Genomic DNA, 26,465 nt, shown 5'->3' on the forward strand with positions numbered 1-26,465 from the left:
ATTTAGATTTCCTGAGGTGAAGCATGTCCATTAATTCTAGGTTGGACATGGCTTTATACGTCAGACACAGATTGCCTCTGAGTAGGCGGTACGCAACTGAGTAGAGCTGGAGTTTCTTTAGTCGAACTGCATAAGGCATCTGTTTGAGCCCTTTGATCCTCTTGGTGAGATACTTTTGGGGTCTTTCCAGTTGCTGAAGGTGTCGGGTAAGGTACATCCCAAACGGGGCATTGTACTCAATTATGGGCCTGATAAGTGATGAGTAGAGGGGCACAATGACCTCTCTTGATCTAGATGTGAACCCTTTCATGATAAGGTGGGCTGTATAGAAGGTCTTTCTAACCACTTTGGCAACGTAATTGTCAAAGGAGAGATTGCTATCTACTTGGGTCCCCAAGTCCCTAATTACTTCTTCCGTACTTAATGGATTACCACCTATGTGGTAATTTGTGGGCACTTTGTTTTTTCCAAAGGGGATGACTATGCACTTTTTGGCATTTAGCTTTAGGCCATGGCTCTGGCACCAGTTATCCGTCTCTGTGAGACCCTTTTGGAGGATGCTTGTGTCAGTCGGAGAGTCGATTATAGCACCCAATTTGCAGTCATCTGCGAACTTGGTCAGCCATAATCCACCCGTGTTAGCCTGTACCTCGGAGAAATATATACCGAACAAGAGAGGTCCCAGAACTGAGCCTTGTGGGACACCACTTGTAACTGGTTTAGAGTCTGACATGGCACCTGCCATTCTGACCATGTGGGTTCTATCCCTGAGCCAGTTTGCAACCCATCTTGTGACATAGGGGTTGATATTTAAGCTGGTGAGCTTATTTATGATGCCCGAGTGGGGTATTGTGTCAAAGGCCTTTGCGAGGTCCAGGTAGGCTGTGTGGACTACCTTCCCTTCATCTATGGCTTTGGTAACTTGTTTCAAAGAAGTCGACCAGGTTCAAGAGGCAAGATCTGCCCTTAACAAAGCCAAATTGGGGAGGATCCAGTGTCTGGAGGTTCCCAATGTCTTTGTTTATGATTTCCATGATGGTACGTTCCATAGCTTTGCAGACCAGGCTAGTCAGGCTTATAGGGCGATAGTTTCCGGGGTCTGTTGTGGCACCACCTTTGTGGAGTGGGACCACTGTTGCTGTACGCCATTCCTTGGGAACATATCCTGTAGTAAGGCAGAGATTGAACAGTGACTTTATATGAGCCTTTAGTAGTTCTTGGAGCTCGTGTAAGACGCTGCCCGGGACACCGTCTGGTCCCATTGATGCTGTGTTTTTTGCTTTGGAGAGGGCAGCTCTCACCTGTATATGTGATCTCAGGAAGGCTACACTCTGTTGGGATAGACATTTGCTCTTTTGGGGGGGAGAGGGGGAGTTTGCACTGAACCTTTCTGCCAGGATGTTGGCAATGTCTGTGGGTTCAGTGAATTTTTTGTCATTTTGCACTAACTCAGAGCATATCTTGGAGTTGCCTCCCAGGTTTCTGACATAACTAAAGAAGGCCTTGTGATTATCTTTAGTGTCTTGTGCAATTTTTCTTTCAAAGCTGGCCTTAGAAATTTTATGAGGGATCGTAGTTTCTTGCTAGTACTGATCAGTGGCGCCTTCCCTTTTTGGGATTTTGCTCTGTCATCTAGTAGCTTTCTCCTTCTGTTGTATAGCTTATTTATGGCCGGGGTCCACCAGACAGGTCTCCTGCCTTTGGAGGAGTGAGTCTTGGTTTTATTTGGGATAGCATGCTCCATGCATTCCTGTAGGTGTCCATAGAATGCTTTTGTAAAGGATTCTGCATTTTGGGCCATATTATCCACTGGCCCAGGGGCTTTTGAGAAGTTCTTCACCGTGGTTTCCTTGGCTAGGGTTGGGGACGGAGTATGGCTGTCCAGTGAGATTTGTTTATGGTCTGATCTTACCAATGAGGGGTTATACCTCTGGTGTGGAACAGAGACCCCATGTTGGTGATGACCAGATCCAGTATGTTTTCCCCTCTTGTGGGAGTAGTGACCAGTTGTTCCATAGCATTTGAGTTTATAAATTCTAGGAACCGTTGGGCGAGGGTGTTTGGAGTTGAGTAGTTTTCCCAATTGATGTTTGGGTAGTTGAAGTCACCCAATATAATAGTGTTTGAAGAGACCTTCATATTCTCCAGTGTTCTCAGGAAAGCCGAGTGAGGTTCCTGTGTTTGGGAGGGTGGTCTGTAGCAGGCTGCAAACTGAAAGGCAGTTTTGCCCACTGTTAGTTACACATGGATGGTCTCCGAAGCTTCGTGCAGTGCCAGTAGCCTGGAGGTGTGGGTATCTTTGATAAATATGGATACTCCCCCTCCTTTTGTGGTTAGGTCCAAGTTTTGGGGTCTGAAAGCATGGTATGAAGTATAGCCTGGTAGTGCTGGGGTGCTCTCGGGAGCCTTGAACCAGGTTTCTGTTACTGCACAGATATCGATATTCTCCATACTGAGGGAGAGTCTTGAGTGCGTGCATCTTGAGGTTTAGACTTCTGGTGTTGAGCAGCATTAACCTTAGTTTTTTTTTTTTCTTTGTGTTGTCTATGGGGGTGGGTTTGTCTTTTGAGCCTTGCCTAAAAAAGGCACTATGGGGGAGGCAAGAGCCTTAGCCAGTATTCGAAAACCCAGGGGTGACAGGTGCAAGCCGTCCCTAGCGAAGCAACGTGGCTTGTCGAGCATGTCATCCCAGGCTGACAGACACTGGGTCCCCTTTGAATGACACCAATACTTTAGCCAGTTGTTAAAATTGATCATTTTGTCTTTATACTGTGGCATCATTCTTGGTGAGGGTAAGATGCTACTCAAGGTCAGGGTCATACCGGCCTGGGCTACATGATCAAAGAGCTCCTCTGTCTTTTTTCATGTGGTCCAGGGAGGTACGTCTCAGGTCATTCACACCAGCATGGACAATGACGGAGTCATACCTGTACTTGCTTTGGAGTGACCCAAGTGCTTGTGTTGTGGCGGATCCTGGCACCCGACAGGCAGCTTACAGTGACCTTCTCCTTGTTCAGCTTGGTGAGTGGGATGTCAGTGTGTCTGACAATAGAGTCACCTATTACAAGTGTATTAGGTGTGTTGTTTAGCCTTAAGGGCTGTGACTGTGAGGCACACTGACTTTGTGAGCTATGTGCTACGTGGATATTGTTTCGTGGTATGTGTTGCTTGGATGTCTGCTTTGGAGGTCTCTGCTGCTTAGGCAGATTTTTATTTAGAGCCTCCGAGTATGTTTTGGTGTGTTTGTGTGTTTGGTTTGCTGATGCGATAGGTCTATGTGAGACTGGATTTGTGGTGTGTGTGGTTACCTTCTCCTCCTGACAGACTGTGCCAGCACTGGGTTGAGAGAGCTTAGCCTCCAGTTTGGCTATATAGTTGCATCTCTCACATATATTTGAGCTTGTTGGGAGGAGGAGAGGGTGGTCTGTATACATAAGGCAGTTGTAACATTGCCTCAAGATTCCCAGATTCACCACCTGGACTGGAGAGTAAACTCGAAAGTGACGTTTGGACATGCCCTAATAATATAGGGAACTACTTATTGACTGATCAGAAAGAACCAATAGGGAGCAAGTGCTTTGAAGGAGTATAAGAGGAATGTAGTGCTTTAGTTTGTGTTTACCTATGAGATTACTTATACGAGCAAGTGCTTAATTTGAGATTTAGAGCAGTTCTAAGGGAAAAAGTGAAGAGTAGACTTTGTGGAGCCAGGAATAGTTTAAGCGGCGCTGCCTGACGCTGCTCTGTGCGCAAGACCACGCTAAAAGAGGGTTGCAGGGTTTTAAGAAATAGAGATCAAGGAGTTTAGAATTGACCCAAAATGGCCAATAAAACTACAGCTTCTAAGCAGTAACCACTCCTACAGGGACAGGCAAGGCTGTTCAGTGTTAACCACTGCCACTGGTGAACACAGAGACTTCCCTTTAGTCCAAGCAAGCACTGGCCTCCAAGAAACTTACAAACAGTTCAGAACAGCAAATCTGTAACTGAACTTTCTTAAATTTCAGAAAGTGGGAAAAAAGCAAGATTTTTTTTTTCTTTTTTGTTTTAGTTTAAAGGTAGCAGAGATACACAAGTAGCAAAATAATCACAACAGTGCAATAAATGACCCCACATGAGTGCTAGGCCAAAGTCAGGTAAAATGCAGTTTTAAGAGAAAAAAAAATATTTTAAATTAAGTGCAACACAGGAAATGCAGTAAACAGGCTCTAGATGTGTTCTAAATACTGTTTCTGATACAGATATAAACTTTAGCAAGCTGGAAAACGCCGAAAATTAGGCGGCAAAGCAGTAATTCTTAACAAAAAAGCAGAAGAAAACACTTAAAATCTCAAAAGTGGCTCCTTTCTCCTCTCAGCGTTTTCTCCCCTTGGTAGGTGCTTCAGCAACAACTGACAAGCCTGGAAAGACATAAGTATAGCAGAAATAAGCAGCGCAGAGACAACCACGAACTCCAAATAACGCCAGTATCCACTATTTGTAAAAAACAAAACTCATTTATTGTGCACAAAGGTAAGTGCTTTTACTACCCGCTTCATCAGACCATAAACACACAAAAACCACAAAGCCTGCTTATAAAATATCCAGTCAATTCACTCAGTTAATTAAGCATTTGCTTCTTAAAGCCACAGTAATAGAAATGGTATCCTAATGCATTAAATAAATTACAACTGATGTTTCATCTACAGAACACTAATAAAATATTAATTTCATTGAAATTCATATACTATGATAATAAAATACTTTAAAAATATAAATGCATATATATCAACTGTATGAAACTCTAATAAAAACAGAGAGTTCATGAGACGTATATTAAAAATCAGGGAGGTGACTAAACCAACACTGTGCAACATATGGGGTAAACAAGAAAATATATTTTCATTCTTATTTTGCTACTAATCTCCTCGACTTCAAGATAGATCTCAAAGAAGCCCTCTCATTGAGACCTCTGCCCCTGTCTGCTCTCAACCTCAAAATCCAGCATGTCTCCCTTGAGCAGGCTCCATAGAGCCTATAGTACAATGCAATTTGCAAGGCTAGTCAGTGGTTTTGAATGACCTTGTCACTGGCAATGGGACAGCCATACATGTCAATGCCAGACTCAAGGCAGTGCATATTGAAACAGCTAGCACTTCTATGGGAACAAGTAGTGCTATAGCTATGGATTTCATCAATTCCCTTTACCCATCTTGGCGGAGAGGGGAATGAGAGGGCCTTGTTCCGTCAGTCGAGGCAGGCAGAAACGCAAGGGCTCGCCAGAGAAACCATCCAACCAGACATTCAAGAAAATGTGAAGTCAGATAGGGAGTGTTTAGTATGGAATATCTCTAGACAAACTTTGGAGTTTGATGAACTTTCAGTGTTGAACAAAGGACTCAGTTTTATACAAACTAAGTGCAATAATTTAACAGATATTTTGTTAGATCTTAAAATGTTCAGTAGGAATATTATGTTAAGGCTTGAGTTTGGGGCGTTGTAGTAATGAACATGCAATTAATTAAAAAAAAAAACTAGTTTATATATGCCTACTAATCACCCTTTGGTTGAAGCGTTCTACAAACTGGTAGAGGATGATGTGTATAGAATTTTTGATGATGTTGATTTTTGAAATAAACACGTCAGAAACAGATACAATTTAAATTTTAAACAATGGACTGCTTTGTGGAGGCTTCAGGTTGACAAGTTCTATAGTTATCAGACCTGCCAATAAAGGTGGCCCAGTGGTGATCATGCACACTGAGTGGTATCTAGGTTCAACAAAACACATGTTAAGTGATAATAAATATTACAGGGCTATTGATCATGATGAAATAGTTACCCTTCAGAATAGGATTTTTAATATGTTGGAGGATTTGGCAAAGAGTTTTGTTATTAATGAGGAATTTTATAAATATCTGAATGTAGAATGTCCTATGATACCAGCTATACAAGGCCTCCCTGAGAATCCACAAGGATGGGGAAAACCCTCCCAAGAGGCCAATAGTTTTGGGTAGGGGTTGGTGCACCGAACCGTTTTCTATCTGCATAGAGAAATTGTTTTGTTTCGGTCTTGGAGTTGAATCCTATTGTCCTGAGAGACACTAAACAGTTTTTATTAGGTCTATACAGCTTTAGTACCAACTCACAGATAGGCTCTGATATATTTTTTGTAACTTTGGACGTACAGTCCTTGTTTACTGGTATCCCGAATGATGTGGGCTTTAGTGCTGTTAAGAAATATTTGGTCAAACACAGTGGGTATGACCACAATAAGATAGACTTGGTGTCCTTATTTTTGGAGGTTGTCCTCGAGAACAATGTTTTTATGTTTGATCAGGTGTTTTATTTACAGCGTGACGGCGTGTGGGCACGTCTTGTGCCAATAGCTACACCGACATGTTTTTAGAACACTGGGAGGAAGAGAAGCTCTTTATTATGGATGAGTTTAAGCAATGTATCCCCTTTTATCGTGAATTTGTGGCCAACGTTTTCTTTCTATGGGCAGGTGATGCTGAGAGATTGGAGGCCTTCATTTTTGGAATGAATAGTATGACTGAGTTTTTAAAATTCACTATGATTTATTCCTTGAGTAGGATTGAATACCTTGACATTTATGTTGAAAAATTGGAAGGTGGCCTCATTAATACAGGTGTTTTTAGGAAGAAGTGTCATAGGAACACTTTACTTCACAGACGGAGTATGCATCCCCAGTACATTTTTAAAAATATAATTAGAGGGCAGGGAATGCGAGCATCTCGTCTGAATGCATTAGACACAGGTTACTATAATGAGCTCACCATGTTGGAAGAAAGGTTCTTGGAACAAGGTTATGGTAGGACAGAGGTTAGTGAAGGGTTGTGCATGATGCATGAGTTTAGACATGAGAGAGCTAGCCCCTATTTTTCACATCCCAGAAAGCAGTTAGCAGCTAAACCTAGTGAGGTTTCTTCTCCAGTGGTCAAGGTTCCAATGTACCTTACCACAGATAATAGTTTAATTTTTGAGATTATCAATAAACATTGGGGTATACTTATCATGGACTCAGATATTTCAGAGATCGTGGGAGATAGACCCAAGTTCAAGTTTAAAAACAAACCCAACTTGAAGAGAATTCTGTCTCATTCTAATGATAGGAACCATATAGGGAACATGCAGGTTAGGGGCACGCTCCCTTGTGGACAGTGCAATTATTGTGAGTATGTAGACACGAATGGTATATTTTCTCATCCGGACACAGGAAAAGAGCTTAGATTTACTATTAATGGCAACTGTAAAACATCACATGCGGTGTATTTAGCTGTCTGCAACTCATGCGGATCATTCTATGTTGGCAAAACAGATTTTTTAAAAATAGGATAAGGGAACATTTATATGCCATCAGGGTGAAATCAAGTACTGATACACTAGCAAAGCATGTCATGGCTAGTGGAGATGAACATCATTTTAGATTTACGGCTATTGATGTTAAACTTCCTACTGCCCTTGAAGGGGATATAAGGAATGTCACAGAGAAAAGGGAGACAGGCTGGATTTTGAGATTGAGAGCAGACCGGCTGAGGTCTCAATGAGAGTGCTTCTTTGAGACCTATCTTGAAATTGAGGAGATTCGTAGCAAAATAAGAATGAAAATATATTTTCTTGTTTACCCCATATGGTACACAGTGTTGGTTTAGTCACCTCCCTGATTTTTAATATATACCTCATGAACTCTCTATTTGTTTTTATTAGAGTTTCATACAGTTGATATATATGCATTTATATTTTTAAAGTATTTTATTATCATAGTGTATGAATTTCAATGAAATTAATATTCTATTAGTGTTCTGTAGAAGAAACAGTTGTAATGTATTCAATGCATTATGATACCGTTTCTATTACTGTGGCTTTAAGAAGCAAATGTTTAATTAATTGACTGGATATTTTATATTTTGTAAGCAGGCTTTGTGGTTTTTGTGTGTTTATGGTCTATGAAGCGGGTAGTGAAAGCGCTTACCGTTGTGCCTAATAAATGAGTTTTGTTTTTTACAAATAGTGGATACTGGCATTATTTAAAGAGCCGAAGGACTTCATCTGGGAGGGGAATGTGGAATAAGCTGATTCTTCCAGAAGAACAGGGTGGATTGGGATTACCTGATTTGAAGTGATATTTCCGGGCTACAAAGTTAAGGCTCCTATACATAGCACAAGTAGAAAACTATAATTCAATGTGGAAAGGGATGATGATGATGAAATGGGGGGAAGCTTAGGAAATAAGGAGAGACTGGGATTTTGGGTGCATGCCTCTAAGGAGAATAAAAGTAATCATACTGAATATTATGTCTATAAAGTAGCAGAAAATATCCTAGAAACTAAGCCAGCACAGGAGTGGAAAAAGGAGATTCTACTGACAGGGATGGCCGCAGTTAGGGATATAGACATTAGGCAAGAGGGGTCTGGATTTTATTGGAGAAAACTGGCAAAGGAGCCAAGGTATTGGGAGCAAATAACTAGAAAGGGAAAGATGATAGCTTGGGAAGACGCCAAGAATTTATTTGGACTGCAGTTTAGAGATCAATTTCCATATCAAGGATTGATATCAGTAAAACATAAACTCAAACTACAACTAGTAAAGAAACAAAAAAACGAAAGGACCACGTCAGACACAACCTCCAATATTTATTTAAGTGTTTTCGTTCTGATGAAGCTGGATATTATTCCTGCGAAAGCGCTTAAATAAGTATTGGAGGTTGTATCTGACATGGTCCGTTAGTTTTTTTTTTCTTCTAAGGATTGATATAAAAGTATAGAAAAAAGGAAAGAAATTGGGGGGGGGGCTTAAAGGCTTAAAGACCAGCACTGGTAGAGTTTTTAGTAGAATCTAGAACAGAAGCTGCCATTAAAAAGGAATAATTAGAAGAGCATGTAAAGTATAGTTATGATAACTATAAGAATCATTCAGAGGAGGTTAGAAAGGATTGGGAAAAGAGATTATACAAGCTGTTCCCAAAGAGCAATGGAAAGATGTATGTATGTCTCCCAAGTATGCAACAAAATCTAGAACATTTAGGATTTTTGCTTGGAAATGTTTACTTGGGGTATAAAAATATCTATGTAGACTCCAGAGAAGTTTTCCTCAGGTAGACCGCAAATGTTGGAGGGTGTGACAGGGAAGAAAGTGGTAATTGGGAAAACTTTTCTGGGAGTGCTGTGAGTTGGCAGAGTTTAAGGATTCCCTGCAGAATGCACTGTCGGAGATGCTGGGTGGCAGATTGGTGTGATGAAGGAGTTGATTTTTCTGAGCTATGATAGAGAATCAGAGTTGCTTAGACATGGTAAGCCATTGCTCTGTCTAATTATGGTGGCTGCCAAAAAAGCTAGAAAATGGAAATCAAAATCTAAACCAACTATACTAGAAGAAGTGAATATAGTAACAGAGATAAAACAACTGGAATTGAGATCTTTAAAAAGGGTAGGAGCAAACTAGATAGGAAAAAATAGGAATTGTGGGAACAATACATACAGGGGAGGAATTAGGTTTAAAAGAAGGCAGGACTTGAATGAGTTATGTAATGTTTGAAAATGATTGGATATGTTATAAGTGATGTATAATGTTTGCAACTGGGAGTGTCAGTATGTTTTGTGATGTTAAATGCTTGAAACTAGGAATAGTGTTTGTGTGGTTTATTTTCATTTATATAAGTGTATGATTGCCTGTGTCATAAGTGGTGGTTTAATAAAGATGTTTCTTTAAAAAATAAAAAGGCAGGAATTGAATAAGCTGCGTAATCTTGCTTAGGCTGTATGATATATAGCAATGTATGTGAAGTGTAATGTTTGTAGATGTGAACTTGTTAATACAGTTTGATTACTTTTATATTAATGTAAATTTGCATATGTCACAAGTGATAATTCAGTAAAGGTGTTGGAAAAAAAAATCAGGACCGTTGAATGGAAAATTGGAAATGCACCCCGGGTCTATCACCTACGTCTTTAATGTACAGAGTTAGTCTGTAAATCTTGCCCTAGTTTACATATACCCTTTAAAATAACCTCTAAGGCACATAAACTTGTGGGGTACAATTGAGATGCTTGACAAGGCTTATAAAGCCCCAGTGGTCGTTAGCCTACTATAAGGCTCTGAATCTGTATAATTTGAAATAACCACATCAGTATATCTTGGGAAGGCTCTAACTTGTTTGTCTAGTCTAATTCCCCTACTTTTAATGTAACTTTGCTTGGAGCCCTTTTCTTAGGTCTGTGCCAGACATTTGCACAGTTATTGTATGAATTTTATTTCATGATAAAAAAATATATACCATAATTCTGAAATACAGAATCCTCATTCTCTAATGCCCTGTTGTGTCATTTCACACACACGACACTGTGTATTTACAGCACTGTTTTATTATGCAGTCATCCTGCAGGTACGTTGTTTGGTTCCTATTTTGAAAATAGACCCCCGTCTGTATGACTTTTTATTTAACGTCCTACTTTTGAACCATTATTAGTGTTTTATAGAGTGGACTCATTGAACATAATTCTGTTGGGAGAATGCACTTCTGGATAAGTAGTTCCCCGCCCCCACCCCAAAAAGAAAAAGTGATCTAGTTAAATGTAAAAGAATTCAGTCTGTTTGTTCATGTGTCCATACAGCTGGCCATAACTCATTCCACACCTTTCAGCCCCAGAACTTGGGCTGAAGCCCCAAAGGCAGTGGTGTTTCCATATTCATAAAGGATGCGCACACCTCCAGACTGGTAGCCCAACATAACACATCAGAGATACTTCAGGTGCAGCTAACATATTGCGTAAGACAGTGATTCAGGTCGTAGCCTGCTGTAGGTCCCCAACCATGTCCCAAGACTCGTACTCCATGTCCTAAATACCCTGGAGAATATCGGGGTCCAACCTAACATTCTCATACTGGGCTACTTCAACTACCCCTCCATTAACTGGTAAAACTACTCGTATACCAATATACTTGCACAGCATTTCCTGGAATTCATTAATTCCAGTGCCCTGGACCAGCTCGTTCTTACCCCCACTAGAGATAACAACGTCCTTGACCTGGTCATCACTAACATGGGACGACCATTGCTCTACACCAGTAGTCAACTCCTCCCTGGTTAGATCCAACCACAAACTAATCACCTTGGAAATCCACCCCCCCCCCCCCGTAAAGTTAACCGCCATGAAAAATTTTTCCAAAGCTAACTTTGAGCTCCTAAAAACAGAGGTTGCTAACTTCATGACACTAGTGCAAATGGAGAATAGTCGCATGCCGACAGCCACCTAACCTGGACTGAAACACTAAAGATGGAGGCATGTCCATATTCATTAAGGATATCCACACCTCCAGGCTAGTTGCTCAACATAATGCATCCAAATTATCCACATGCAACTAACACTGGGCAAAACTGCAGTCCAAGTTGTAGCTTGTTACAGATCACCCACCATGCCCCAGGATTCCCACTCTTCATTTTTTAAGATACTGGAAAATATTATGGTACAACCCAATACCTTAATTATGGGTGATTTCAACTACCCAACCATCAACTGGGAAAACTACTCATGTACCAACTCATTCACTCAATGTTTTCTGAAATTCATAAATTCCAATGTCTTGGATCAGCTTGTCCACACCCCCACCAAAGGCAGCAATATCCTGGACCTGGTCATTACCAATATGGGTAACCAGTGTTCCGTGTCAGGTCTGACCACAAGCTAATCACCCTAGACATCCATATCCCACCCCCACCCCCCATTAAGGAAACAACCGTCAAAAACTACTCCAAAGCCAACTTCATGCTTCTTAAGACAGAAGTGGCAAACTTCACGACACCCATGCAGATGGAAAATAGAGGTACTACTGCTGAATCTTACACTAATGCACTATATAAGCACATGCACAAGTGCATGGATCGTGCCATCACCAACAGAACCAAGATGCTGTCCTCCAAAAAAAGGAAGCCAATCTGGTGGTTCCCCTACCATAAACAAACTCTAAAACAGAAGGAAGAACCTGTTGCAAAAAAGAGTAAAATCCCAAGATTGGAGGAACTCCCCTGGTCAGCCTCAGCAAGAAGCTGAGATCCCTCATAAAATCCTCCTAAGCCAGTTATGAAAATAAAATCGCCACTAATTCCAAAGACAGCCACAAAGCATTCTACAGCTATGTCACAAATCTCAATGTCAACACTCAGATCTGCTCTGAGCTACAGCACAATGGCACTAAATATAAAGAACCAACCGATATTGCCAACATCTTGGCAGATAGGTTGAGTGCTAACTTTACCCACCTCTGACCCTCCAAATGGCCCACCTTAATACCAGAAGAATGCAAAGCCCGTGTAATCACGGATGAACAAGTAAAGACCACACTCTCCAAAGCCAAGAACACAGCATCCATGGGACCAGACAACATCCCAGGCTGCATACTGCACGAACCGGCAACCCACCTAACTACCATGTTCAATCATAGCCTCACCTCAGGCTATGTGCCTAATGAATGGCGCACAGCAACATTTATCCCACTCCACAAAGGCGGTGCCACCACGGACCCCGGAAACTACCGCCCCATTAGCCTGACAAGCCTGGTCTGCAAGGCCACGGAACGTATCATCTTGGAGCTTATAAACAAAGACACAGGTAACCTCCAAACCCTGGACCCCACTCAGTCTGGGTTTGTAAAAGCTATATCATGTCTATTAAACCTAATTGACTTCTTTGAAGCAGTCACTAGAGCCATAGATGAGGGCAAGATAGTGCACGCAGCCTATCTTGACCTTGCCAAGGCTTTCAATACCATCCCCCACTCTGTAATTGTAAATAAACTCACTAAACTGGGCATAAATCCCTGTGTCTCAAGATGGGTGGCCAACTGGCTCACTGACAGAACCCACACAGTAAAAGTAGCTGACTCTAAGTCCGACTTCAGACCAGTGACGAATGGAGTACCACAGGGTTCCGTTCAGGGTCCTCTCCTGTTCGGCATCTACTTCTCTGAAGTGCAGGCAAACACACAAAAGGTCTTTGGCTAACAAAGTTTGCAGATGACTGCAAACTGGGAGCCATAATAGAATCGCCTAATGCAGACATTCTGTAAAAGGGCCTCACAGAGACAGATGCTTGGTGTCAAAGTCATGGTCTCAAGCTCAGTGCTAGGAAGTGCATTGTTATCCCCTTTGGGAAAAACTCGGTACCTATGAAGTACCACATAGGCGGTAGCTCACTAAACACTGAAAGTGTGATGAGACCTCGGGACACAGGTGGACAGTAGTCTCTCCTTTGATAACCACATTGCCGCAGTAGTCAGGAAATCCTTCTACGTGGTACACCTCATCACAAATGGGTTATCCTCTAGAAAAAAGGAAGTCTTTGTTCCTCTCTACTCATCCCTCATCAGACCCATTATATAAGAGTACAATGCCCCATTTGGCATGCATCTCACAAGACACCTACAACAATTGGAAAGGCCCCAGAAATGCTTCGTAAGAGGATTACCGGCCTCAGATGCCATACACAGACAAGTCTCAAAAAACTCCATCTCTACTTCGTCGCATATTGCCTACTCAGAGGCGATCTCTGCCCAACATACAAAGCTTATATCAAATCCAGAGCTGTTGGACATGCTACACTTAAAAGAAATCCCAGTCTCTCCAAACCGCATGCTTCAGGGACCTAAACCTTGTCACCACAATAAACAGAACATGCTGGAGGGATAGATTCCTGTCCCAGAGACTTCCCATATTCTAGAGCAAACTACCCATTCATGTCAAGCAAAGCTCCTCGTTGGCCCTTTTTAAGAAAAACCTTGATGACTGGATGGGAAATAGAAAATTCACCCAGGGGATCACTTCTGAGGCACTACTTGACAGGGGCACAGGAAAATTATTTACTTGGGTGGCAAAAGCCAGGAATCCTTTTTGGCTAGGCTTATATAGGCCTCAGGGCCGATTGCCTAATACCTACCTATGAACCTATGACCGCCGAATCATACACCAGCGCACTGTACGAACACGTACACAAATGCATGGATCTTGCCATACCCAATAGAACCAAGATGCTCTCCTCCAAAATAAGGAAGCCAATCTGGTGGTCCCCTGCCATCAAAAAACTCTACAACAGAAGTTAGAAACTGATGTGGAATAAGGTGAAGTCCCAAGACTGGAAAAGCACCCTTATCAGCCTCTACCAAAAGTTGAGATCCCTCATCAAATCCTCTAAAGCTAGCTATGAAAACAGAATTGCAGCAGATAGTAAAGACAACCACAAGGCCTTCTATAGTTATGTAAAGAATCCATGGCAATACCCGGATTTGCTCTGAGCTACTGCATAATGGTACCTCCTATACCGAGCCAACAGATTCAGTGCTAACTTTACCCCTCTCTCCAACCAAAGGACCTCCTATATCGAGCCAACAAATATTGCCAATATAGTGGCCAACAGATTCAGTGCTAACTTTATACCTCTCTCCACCCAAAGGACCAATCACAATACCAGCAGATTGCCAGGCACCCAGTATTACTGCTGCACAGGTTAAAACAGCACTGTCCAAGGCCAAGAATATAGCTTCTATGGGACCTGACAATATCCCTGGCTGTGTTGTACATACTACAGAGTGAACTAACGAGTGGCGCACTACTACAGTCATCCCTCTCCACAAAGGAGGAGTGACTACAGACCTTGGGAACTATCACCCCATTAGCCTGACAAGTCTGTTATGCAAAGGTATGGAATGCATCATCATGGACCTAATAAACAAGGATATAGGGAATCTCCAAACTCTGGATCCCACACAGTTTAGTTTTGTGAAGGGTAGATCATGCCTGCTCAACTTGGTCGACGACTTTGAGTCAGTCACCAGAGCTGTGGATGAAGGCAAGGTGGTTCATACAGCCTACCTTGATCTGGCCAAGGCTTTTGATACCATTCCCCACTCAGGAATCATAGAAAAAACTCACTAAGCTAGGCATCAACCCCTGTATCACTAGGTGGGTTGCAAGCTAGCTCACAGATAGAACAAACAGTGTGAAAGTAGCTGACTCCAAGTCAGACTGCCAACCAGTCATGAGTGGAGTTCCACAGAGTTCGGTCCTGGGTACTCTCCTGTTTGGTATCTACTTCTCTGAAGTCCAGGCCAACGCAAAGGGACTCTGGCTGACAAAGTTCGCAGACGATTGCAATTTGGGAGCTATTATCAACTCCCCCAAGTGATGTTGACATCCTACAGAAAGGCCTCACTGAGACCAACGACTGGTGTCAGAACCATTGGCCTTAAGCTCAATGACAAAAATTGTCATCATCCCCTTTCAGAAAAACCCGGCTCCCATGAATTACCACATCGATGGTAGTCCACTGAACACCAAAGGCATTATAAGAGATCTGGGAACTCAGGTTGACAGCAACCTCTCTTTTGACCACCACATTGTCACTGTGGTCAGATAGTCCTATGTGGCACATCTCATTACTAAGGGTTTTGCATCCAGGAAGAAAGAGGTCATTGTCTCCCTCTGTGCTTCCCTCATTAGGCCAGTCATGGAGTACAATGCCCCATTTGGCATGTACCTCAGTAGACACCTGCAACAACTGGTGAGGCCACAAAAGTAGCTCACAAAGAGGATCCTAGGCCTTAAACATTTGTCCATATGGACAGACTGAAAAACACCAGCTATTCTCTGTCTCATATCGCCTACTTAGAGGCGATCTCTGCTTGACTTACAAAGCCATGTCTGACCCAGCTCTGTTAGAAATGCTACATCTAAGGAAATCCCAATCCCTCCGCACCACACGTTCCAGAGACCTCAACCTCCTTACCACAATCAACAGACCATGCTGGAGGGACAGGTTCATAACCCAGAAACTGCCCGTGCTATGGAATAGACTTCCCATAACATGTCAAACAGAGCACCTCACTGGCCCTCTTCAAGAGAACCCTTGACGAGTGGATGGGAAATAGAAAATTCACTACAGAGATCACTCCAGTAGCTCTACTCGACAGAGGCACTGGGAACTAAGGTCAGGTGGCACAATTCCCAGGTAATCCTATGGGCTAGGTTTGTAAAGGCTCCAGGGCCATTAGTCTGGTACACACCTATGAACCTGTGTCTGCCAGAGGCAGGAGTTATGCAGGGACTTAATTCTTAATGGACTAAGGTTTGCTTCAGATGAAGCAAGAGGGATCAAACTCGCATTCTAAGAAGGAAAGAATGTTGTGCAACACTTACTCCTGACTCACATTATATCATGCCAAAATGTTTAAAAGTTTTGTAACATTTGAGTTAGCATGAGTAATAAAGTATGGTGTAGTTCTCTGTTTTGTAATATGACTATTTTCTAAAATAGTCAAGTTCAGAAGTAGCAAAAAGCAACAGCATAATGACTGAATCATCAGAAAGTTAAATGAATTGCTGAAATTCTATCAGTATGTAGAGACATTTGTACAAAGAGACATTAGTTGGCCTGACGTATTGTATTCAGTTCTCAGTATACAAGGAATGTTTTGTGCAGTCCTTAATACAGTGGTACTTTTTCAAGATTTCACTGTTTGCCAATATTCTTACTGTGGGAGTGACTCATTCTCTTAGCTCTACTCTTTGGATGCCGTTAGAATTGTATAGCAAAAAAGGGAAGAGTTGGTAACTGGAGTGAATTGCCAGTCTTGTAGATTGGCTTTGAATATTTGCATTTTAGTTAAAATTATCTCTTTCTGTTGTTGATGGAGAATGTTTTGTTACATAGTAATGTGCCCAGGAGTTGTGTGATTTTGCTGTGCAAATGACTGGAGTTGTTCTGCATTAGTCATTTACATTTTCAGAACCATCAGTTGGTGACTACATTGGTCTGTACATCCCTGTGCGTAGTATAATCCCCATTTTCAAGCATGTACTTGGCAAACCTGTTAATAAGTGTAAAAAGTTAATGCTTTGTATTACCCCCTTTCTTAGGAAGATATTAAGTTTGATTGTGGTACTTAGCAAACTTGGTAATAAGTGTAAAAGGTTAATGCTTTGCATCACCCCCTTTCCTAGGAAGATATCAAGTTTGATTGTGGCTAAAGCACAGGCCTTTACTTGTATGTGGAACTGTGTGTGGTTACTGCTGTGAGCACCAGTGCTGAATATTGCATAGCTTACCATGGAAAGTTTGTATAATTTCTTTGACCTCTACTCCATAGGCTCTTTTCAGAGATCTTTGGTTATGGTAAAATTACATACTAGAACTTTCTGTCTTGCCCATCCTGCCAATAGCTGTTTCTAACTTTTCTTCATGCTGTACAGTCTTCCTGGTTGTGGTTGTTGTTTGTCTTTCGGCCTTTTCCCGGTAAGGCGTCGCCACAGCAGAACTCCGGTCCGCTAATGATTGGCAGTAGATTTTTACGAAACGCCGAGGTGCCAGCTCGACGCCCAACCTTCAACGAAGGCACACCCATTTACGCATGCATGTCTTTTGAACACTACCCAACCATGGGGAGGACATGCAGACTCCACACAGAAGGCAAGCCAAGCCGAGAATCGAACGGGAGAACCTCATGCTGTGAGGTAACAATGCTACCGCCGGCAGCTAATTTCCCCTTCAGCACACTATGTCATGTTTCCCACTACATTCACTTTATATGGCATGTAGTGTAATACTATTTTTCAGTTAAGTTTTTGTCGTATTTGTTTAAAGTTAACAGATAAAGTGCATCATTTTTATCTTGTTCCATTTATTGTTAATGCTACACCACCCTCTTCTCTGACACCTGGAAAGAAGAATTCTTAGTGGCCAGAACTAGGCTGCATGCGCTCTCCACTGAATTTGATATGAGCATACTTAAGGTACTTTTGCATGAAGCCTGTCAGCAAGAATATTAAGAGTTGTTTGTGTTCCCATGTCCTTTAATTTCATTGCCTTGCAAGACTTATCCACCTTATTATCCTAGGATGGAAGCAAATTCCTAGGGCCCACTTCCAGAGCGCATAATTTTCTCAGGAGGAATGTGCTCTTAATGTTTTTTCTTTAGTAGCTGTTGAGGTTTCATTGTGCTCCTAGCTGACATGACTTAACTGATACGCCAAATTGTTTCCTTGTAATTTGATTTAGAATGCAGCATTTAATGCGTTAAAGGTGTACATTTTTAAACAGCTTAGTATATTTTCCAGGGAGGTATAAAACAGATATATTAAAAGATCCTCTGTGTAGTTCATTGCATGCGGTAGCATAGCTGTCCCACTGAAATATCCTGTTTCCTAATTTTATTGTTGATTTTTGTATCCTGCTTGCTGTCATTTATGTCTTCTTCCTTTTTTTTTTTTTTTTTTTTTTCAGGCATTAGCTGAGCAGGTAACTGAAAAAGACTTGGAACAAGGGAGCTTATACCCTGCTTTGTCTAACATACGGGAGGTTTCCATTCACATTACAATTAAGGTGAGTGCCTGCAGTTAGTTCTTAATAGCATTTTAGTTGCTGTTGGCAAATTTCAGATTTTAGAAGCCATGCAAAACATTTCTTTTAATCTTTATCTACTTGCAGAAGTGCTTTGAGGAAAGCTTCATGCAATAAACGGGGGCAGTCAAATGTTTTATTCACACTCATGTCATGAACACATTCATTTCTATAAGAAATTTATTAAATTAGCCAGACAATATCGGTGTATTTTTTCATTAATGTGCATCTCTAGGTTTGGCATTTGATGCATTGTTTTCTTTTTCTCTTATATTTTTTACCATTTTTAAATCAGAATGATTGCTCTCTGCTTCTGTAGAGTGAAAGGCACTGCACAGTGGTTTTGCCAGTTATCCAAATGAGTATATACATTTCTTCATCATCCTTATTTATTTCTGATGCATGTGTCCTTTATTGCTTATTTACACAAAACAGTAAGTGAAAAGGTCCCACTGAAAAACCTCATCGGCAAAAACATCAAAAAGTACCTGGAAAGCCAGTTACATACAGATATACATGGAAAGTGCGCAAGGGCCAAATTATATAAGCATAAGCCAGTGTAAAATTATGCAACAGTGTTTTAACATGTCTATATGTAGGTTTGCAAAGATAAAAAAAATCAGATGGGGGGGGAAGAAAAGTGGGGAGCAGATGGAAAAGGAAATATGTTTGAGTAAGTGAGTTAAGAAGGAGGTGTGTAGAGCCATAAGTTGGGGAGAAATGGAAATGTAAGTAGGTGTTAAGGAGTGGGGATCAGTGTTTAGAGTAGTGTGTATTTATTGAGTGTAGAAAAGGTATTGTATTTGGTGATCCTTTTAAGGTTTGCTTTGTGTATATTTTATGTACAAACTCTATAGCTTACACTAGGGAGCAGGGATGGTTTGTGTTAATGATTCTTAGGCTGCAGCCCCCACAATAAAAAAAAATAACTTTTTTTAACGTTTTTTTTTTTTTTTTTTTAAATATTGGCAACTTTAGCATTACCACTGTCATTACAAGTACCAGAACTCCATTCACATGAGTGGAGTTCCCAAACCTTTTGTAGTTCAGTGAAAAAAAAAATGGGTACTCTGTTAGGCTGTTTTCTACTCCTCACTAAAAATAAAGACAGTCATGCCTTATACAGTTGTTTTCTGCCTTCTGCAGAAGGCAGAATCATGAGGATAAAAGGTATCTTACTGGGCTGCTGTATGAAGCTGCTAGAAGCCATTTCTGTTGGCTCATGCTGCCTCAGGTGACATGCTCAGAATTAGGCAGCCTGAGAATGAAAGCAAGTGATAACAAGGAATGGATTATTTTTGAAGTATTAGCTCAGGTGTTATTGGTTTTAATTTACTTAACTGCTCACTTAAATATTATGCAGAAAGGTAATTAATGTATTGTTAGGGGGCTGCAAATGCTCTGAACTGTTCCTGATTTCACAGAATATCCATTGATTTAGCCTCATGTTCCTCCCAAAGTTTGGGTTTTTCAGGGTAATCATTGAGGAATGAAGTAAGTTAATAGAACTAATAACATCCACTGTTTCATGCAGAAAAAATAATTCTAATGCAACCACCTGTTATTCTAGCAACTTTCTAAGTTTGTAAAGCAATGTTTGTCCCTAATTTTGGTCTTTTGTATGCGTGATTGTTAAGCTAAGAACTTGGGAGTTAGGTGGAAGAGGAGTCGGGCAGTGGGCTGCAGTCTGTATTCTGGCAGCAATAAGCTGAGTAGGCAAATCCCTGTGCGGCTTTTAATTTATGTACGTATTTATTTATTCATTCCTGTAGGATGTACAGTCAGTCAGACAATTGTGTGTGTTTAATTGATGGTTCTGTGCGTGTGTGTAATATATGTATGTGTTGGGGGCATAGGTGCTTTCAGCTGTCTCTGATTTCACACTTGTAATATTTGTGGTTTCTCTAGCAAATCAGTGAAAACAGCAGTCACTAAATAATGACAAATATTTGAATTTCAGACTTGGCAGCCTTAAGAAAAAGCATAGAAATGCAAAGCTTGCTGTTCTAGTGGCTTTTTAAGTATAGAACAGTTAAATCTGTCCCTGATTTTGGTCATTTGTCCCAGATTATTCAATAACTTTCTTCTTAATCTGAGGGCAACTAGGTTGAGGTGTGTGTGGGGGTCTGGAGTTGCATTGTCTTGAGTAACGTATTCTGACAGTAGTGAGATGAGAAGATACATACCTGTGTGGTAGGTAGTTATGCATTTATTGACTCATTTGCAAACTTAGGTTAACAGTCTTAGTAACTGATCGTGGGTGTTTGTGTGTCTGCACGTGCATGTGCAGGCGCAAGGGGTTACAATAGGTTGCATAGGGTGTGGTTTTGACAACAATAGGTGTTATTAAATATTTATAGTAATTATTAATTTATTTGATCCCAAACATCTCAACTGTACAAAGGCGTAGCATTTGCTGTAATTGGTATGGACATGTGTGCCTGTGTGGATTAAAATTATTATGGCCAATTATTTTTTATTGTATTACAGTCTCATATCTGAGATGTATATAGTCAATATATTTAGGCTCATAAGTAGGTACTAGGCTATTGGCCCTAGGGCATAATTAAGCCTAGCCAAAATGTTTCGGCTTGCACCTCCCACATGGTTTAATTACCTGCGCCTCTGTCAAGCAGGGCCACAGAAGTGATTCCCGGGGTGAATTTCCTGTTCTCCATCCACTCATCAAGATTCTTCTTGAAGAGCGCTAATGAGGAGCTCTGCCTCACATATATGGGGACCTTATTCCAGAGCAAGGGGAATCTCTGGCACACGAATCTGTCCCTCCAACAAGTCCTGTTTATTGTTGAGGTCAGGTTAAGGTCCCTAGAGCGTGTAACTCTGGTAGAATGGGTTTTCCTTAGGTGGAGCATTTCCAGCAATTCGGGGTTAGACGTTGCCTTGTATGTCAGGCAGAGATCACCTCTGAGTAGACAGTATGCAACCGAGTACAGCTGAAATTTTTTTAGCCTGGTGGCATAGGGCATATGTTTTAGGCCCATTATCCTCTTCGTGAGGTATTTTTGAGGCCTCTCCAGTTGTTGCAGGTATCTAGTAAGGTACATCCCAAGTGGGGCATTGTACTCAATAATGGGTCTAATGAGTGATGAGTAGAAGGAGACAATAACTTCCTTTTTTCCAGATGCAAACCCCTTTGTGATAAGGTGGGCCATGTAGAAGGATTTTCTAACCACTTTAGCGATGTGGTTATCGAAGGAGAGGTTACTATCGACCTGGGTCCCTAGGTCTTTTATCACACTCTGTGTGTTAAGTAAGCTGCCATTTGTGTAGTAATTCGTAGGTATTTGTTTTTTCCCCGAAGGGAATGACAATGCACTTTTTGGAATTTAGCTTGAGGCCATGATTTTGGCACCATGCATCTGTTTCAGTGAGACCCCTTTGAAGGATATCTACATCAGTAGGATTCTCAGTTATGGCAACCAGTTTGCAGTTATCTGCGAACTTTGTTAGCCATAGTCCCTCTGTGTTTGCTTGTACCCTGGAGAAGTAAATACCGAACAGGAGAGGTCCCAAGACTGACCCCTGGGGTACTCCACTTGTCACAGGTTTGGAGTCGGACCTAGAGTTTCCTATTTTCACTGTATGGGTTCTGTCCGTGAGCCAGTTGACAACCCATCTTGTAATGTAGGAGTTTATATTTAGGTTAGTGAGTTTGTCTATAATTCCCGAGTGGGGAATGGTATCAAAGGCTTTCCCAGGGTCAAGGTACACCGTGTGGACTACCTTTCCCTCATCAATTGCTTTGGTGACCGTCTCGAAAAAAGTCAACCAGGTTTAGGAGATATGACCTGCCCTTTACAAAAACAAACTTTTTTTTGTACACTTCATCATCATCATCATCATCATGGCAGCTTCCAGCTTGGCGCAAAAACGTGAAAGTGGTGCACTTGTGATGGAGGGTCCAGTATTTTCCCCTAGTGTCCAATCAGTGCCTGCCTTCCCCATTCCCAACCCCATACCATCCCAATGCCCCTACTGCAGATAGTTCCTGTGGCTAACAGCTTCTCTATCGCATCCATGATGCAATGCCTGACAGGCCTGCCAGTAGTTAAGTTTAATTTACTTGCAGATGGCCTTTTGGCCTTCCACATTCCTGGAGGGTAGTTCAGGTGGTGGTTGGTGGCGGTGGAGATTGTTGGAGTGGAGACTGGACCATCCGTACAGTGGAATATTAATTCAGAATTGACATGTTTGTGTAAGGGACCAGAAAATGTTATTATTAGGTGGCATTCTATGGGTATTTATATGATGCGTCATGCGTGCTTCATTGATGTACTTGCCTGCTCTGTCTTTAGCATTAGTAAAGAAAACCAATAATGCAGTAAACGGTGTATGGGTATGTCATATATGAACGAACAGCATATGTGTTCTGTTTTTAGATGCTCAGTGCTTCGTTTGTAGTGTGAAATCGGAGAGTTTGTCATTAAATCCATACGGCTGTTTGTGTGCTAGGACAAATTGTGTGCGTGTTGGGGAGTGCATGATATTTCCACAGTGGGCCAGTGTGAGGCACAGTGGCTTTGCGAGTACCATATGAAGGGCTCCTTCTGTCCCCTCTCATCCATGGCATAGATTGAGTGCAACTCTTAATTTTGGTAACAATATTTTTTTTTTTACAAATTTTACTGTGTAGTTCTTGTAGTTGGCATAGAAATTAGTTGATTGGTACAGGTAAACATTGTCTAGCTGGCAGTTTTTTGCATTACTGCTGGGAAAACATCCCTCTTAAAGCTATGTATATATTGTCATTATAGCCTTCCCAAATCTCCAGTTTCAAGTGAAAACTGCCACCAGTAGATAGTGATGGTATTGTCTTTAAAAGGAAAACCTGGAATCGCCTGTAAATTGTGGACATCGGTACTAGGTAATTTTAGAATCTAGCATAAGTGTTGATTACTCTTTCAAAATTAAGTCATCATCAGGTGCTGGTTCAGAAGAAGACTGGAACTACAGTCAGATTTTCTTCAAGCATTTTTGTGATGGGAAAGCTCATCACCCCCATGCAGAGAACTGTGCCACCTGCACCCCATTATTTTTTTATTTAAATATTTTGCGAGGTTTCTCTCCTGGGTGGGGGCGCAATATTCTGCCTTTGCAGTGGTTACCATAAAAAAGTATTTATTTATTTTTTTTAGAACTGTTATTTGGACACATGCTTGTCACTAAGGAAGGTGGCTTGAAACCAGAAGAGCCCGAGCAGAGCCTTGTTAAAATGCATACATGTAATTTGTGTTTTAGTCTGTCTTTTATATGAATGTGATCTGACAGGCTCCACTGGGTTGATTCCCAGCAGCTAGGCATTGCTTATTACTGTGCGACTGTCCACTGCCTTTTTACCTCAGCTGTGCATACTGTTAGTTGCAGTTAATTTGAAGTCTAAGATGGAGTTATCTGTTGCAGGCAATGTGATGTATGTTTACTGTAATAACCTCTCAACTATTACTTAAAGCACACGTAATACTCGTTAGTAATCACCATGCTTTGAGATACACTTTACAGACGTGAGGTAAGGTCATATTGATTGTATATTTCAGGTATTTGAATATGCTTAAGAGAACTCTGGGGAAATTTACACTCTGAATCTAATGGAGCCACAGTTTGTTCGTGTCTTTCAACTTTTCCCGGTTAGGGCTCGCCACAGCGGAACTCCGGTCCACTAATGATTAGTAGTGGATTTTTACGTACCGGGTTACCAGCCCTGACGCACAACCTTTAACGAAGGCATGCCCCATTCACGTATGACTCCACACAGAAGACACTCTAGCTGAGAATCGAACGGGACAACGTCTTGCTGTGAGCCGACAACGCTACCGCAGCACCACCAATGCAGTTATCTAATGGAGCCACAGTATAAGAGGAAAAAAATATATAGGTATTTTCAGTAGCTGTGGATTTGAGATAACAGCGTTTGGTGTAAGGACCAGTCAGCCTTTGAGAATCTTGTTTTCCAGCTGTTTATTAAGGAATATTGCACAAAGAGGGCATGCTGCTGTATTTGCAATGTGTGATGTGTACTATGAGACTAAACAGCTTTGTTCGTATGACAAGTAGTGATGTCCTAAGGTATGTCACATTCTGGGATACATTCTTCTTATGAACTATACTTCTTATTAGACAGAGTAGGTTAAATTCTAAACTTGTGCATTATTTTGTGCACTGTGCTAAGCAAGTGGTGCTGTATTATACAAGGGATATAATTCAGTTATATATTGTAATTAATATGATCAGGAAGGTGAATCACAGTACTTTGTATGGTTCTAAAAATATGTGCAAGGGGGCCTATGATTTGAAAACAGCCCAAAGGTAAACTTAAACTCCCACTGCCCATATGCATTCTCTTTGAATGTGGCTTTCAATGCTATTTCAGTGAATGTGAGCTTCAAAGGCAGAGAAGTTTTAATGCTAGGTCTGTTTTCATTATAAGACTATTGCTTTGTTTAGTAAATGTCTCAGTGTTTGTGCTGTAATTTTTAAAATAAATGTTGTAAATTAAATCCAAATATCTTTAGTCATTGTAGAAGTAAAGTATAAAATAGTATGCATACTGAGAGTTTTGAACAGTGTTTATGGCAACTAAGAAGAAATAGCCAATTAATGGGACACTGGAATGGCTGCATGTGTGTGTGTGTGGGGGGGGGGGGTCCGGTTTTGCACCCCCTTGCAAAAAATCCTGCGGGCTCCCTTGGAGGGATTAGTTCATTTTGGAATTCATGTAACACGCAGCCTGGGATGCTGTCTGGTCCCATGGATGCTGTGTTTTTTGCTTTAGAAAGTGCCATTTACACCTGGGTTTCTGTGATTCTGGGCAGTGCAATCTTCTGGTATGGATATGGGTCCTTTAAGGGGTGAGGGTGGGGTAAAGTTTGCACTGAACCTGTCTGCCAGTATATTGGCGATATCAGTTGGTTCCATGAATTTTGAACCATTATGCTGTAGCTCAGAGCAGATCTGAGAGTTGCCATTTAGGATGTTCTTCGTGTTTCACTGTTGCAGTCATCACATTTGGGTTATCTGCTTGCAGTAGCCCTCAGTCGGCCTGATTATCAAAGTCTTGGGTCCAGCATCAGTTGCTGTCTCGTCTTCCATGACGTCAGATAGTCAGGGGTATAAAGCATGCAGCCGACACAATTACATCAGTCTTTCTTGCCGTGCGGTGCCAGAAGCAGTTCGCAAGTGCCGGTCGTCCGACTCCTGAAATTTTCATTTTCGAGTTTCAACCAAAGTCTTCAACTAAGCTAAGTACTCCATTGGGGAAACTTTTTCTTGCTCTAAACCGATGTCAGTAAAAATTAATAATTGTATTTCTTGTGGAAAGCAAATATGTCATAAAGATTTTCATTCGTACTGCATTCCTTGCTTAGGCCCTGACCACTACGTGCCTCGCTGTCGGTTTTGTGCCTTATTTAAACAACAAACTATTCGTCATTGGTTTATTTACGCTTCTAAATATTTTGGTAGTCTGTTCAGTTATCCAGATATGGCTTCGGTAAGCCACCCGACTACCGACATTCCATAAAATCGCAAAGATAAAACAGAGACAGACCACATAGGTCCAAAGCTTCCGACCACGCTTCTCCTAAACTACTCGCCAGTTCGCCGGTACTCAGTGAGGTGCTTTCGCAGCCCCTGATACCTGCTACTTCAGATTCGCAGGCCTGTACCAAAACCCATTTGGAGTCCAGTATATACTGCAAGATGCTTCAACTGTGGAACCTGCGGATGTCTCTAACTTGGATGGGTCTGGAGCCACTGTGCAGGCACCAGCTTCTGAGGGTGTATTCAGGCCTACTGACTTGCATATTAAACCGAAGCCATCTTCTTCAAGGCCTAAAACTCGATCCATGCTTAGAAAATCGACGCCCAGACGGCATGGTCAGGCCTCTATGCCTAAAAAACAAATGATAAGAATGGCTGAAGAACTTATTACTCTAATCAGGGGAAGCCACCCTTCCCCCTCTAAGAGACCTAGGACTGAGTTTCCTTTTGATTCTTCTGATCAGGACTCTGAAATTTCTGTTTCCTCCGATGAGCAGGATTTACCCTTATCTACCTATGAG

General features: G+C 41.5%; 1 protein-coding gene across 8 annotated transcripts in view; it reads left to right on the forward strand.

Annotated features, from left to right (window-relative positions):
* ME2 (malic enzyme 2) overlaps positions 1–26,465 on the forward strand; it is a 1,978,505-nt gene that overhangs the window by 1,932,255 nt on the left and 19,785 nt on the right. For all 8 annotated transcript variants that reach the window (XM_044082071.1, XM_044082092.1, XM_044082073.1 and 5 more), the window contains one exon: positions 18,271–18,369. In XM_044082071.1, the coding sequence (XP_043938006.1) occupies positions 18,271–18,369 (99 nt within the window). The remainder of the gene's footprint in view (positions 1–18,270; positions 18,370–26,465) is intronic.

The sequence above is a fragment of the Protopterus annectens genome, chromosome 1.part1 (genome assembly GCF_019279795.1).
Source record: "Protopterus annectens isolate FY-2018-M chromosome 1.part1, PAN1.0, whole genome shotgun sequence".
In the NCBI taxonomy this organism is placed as follows: Eukaryota; Metazoa; Chordata; order Ceratodontiformes; family Protopteridae; genus Protopterus; species Protopterus annectens.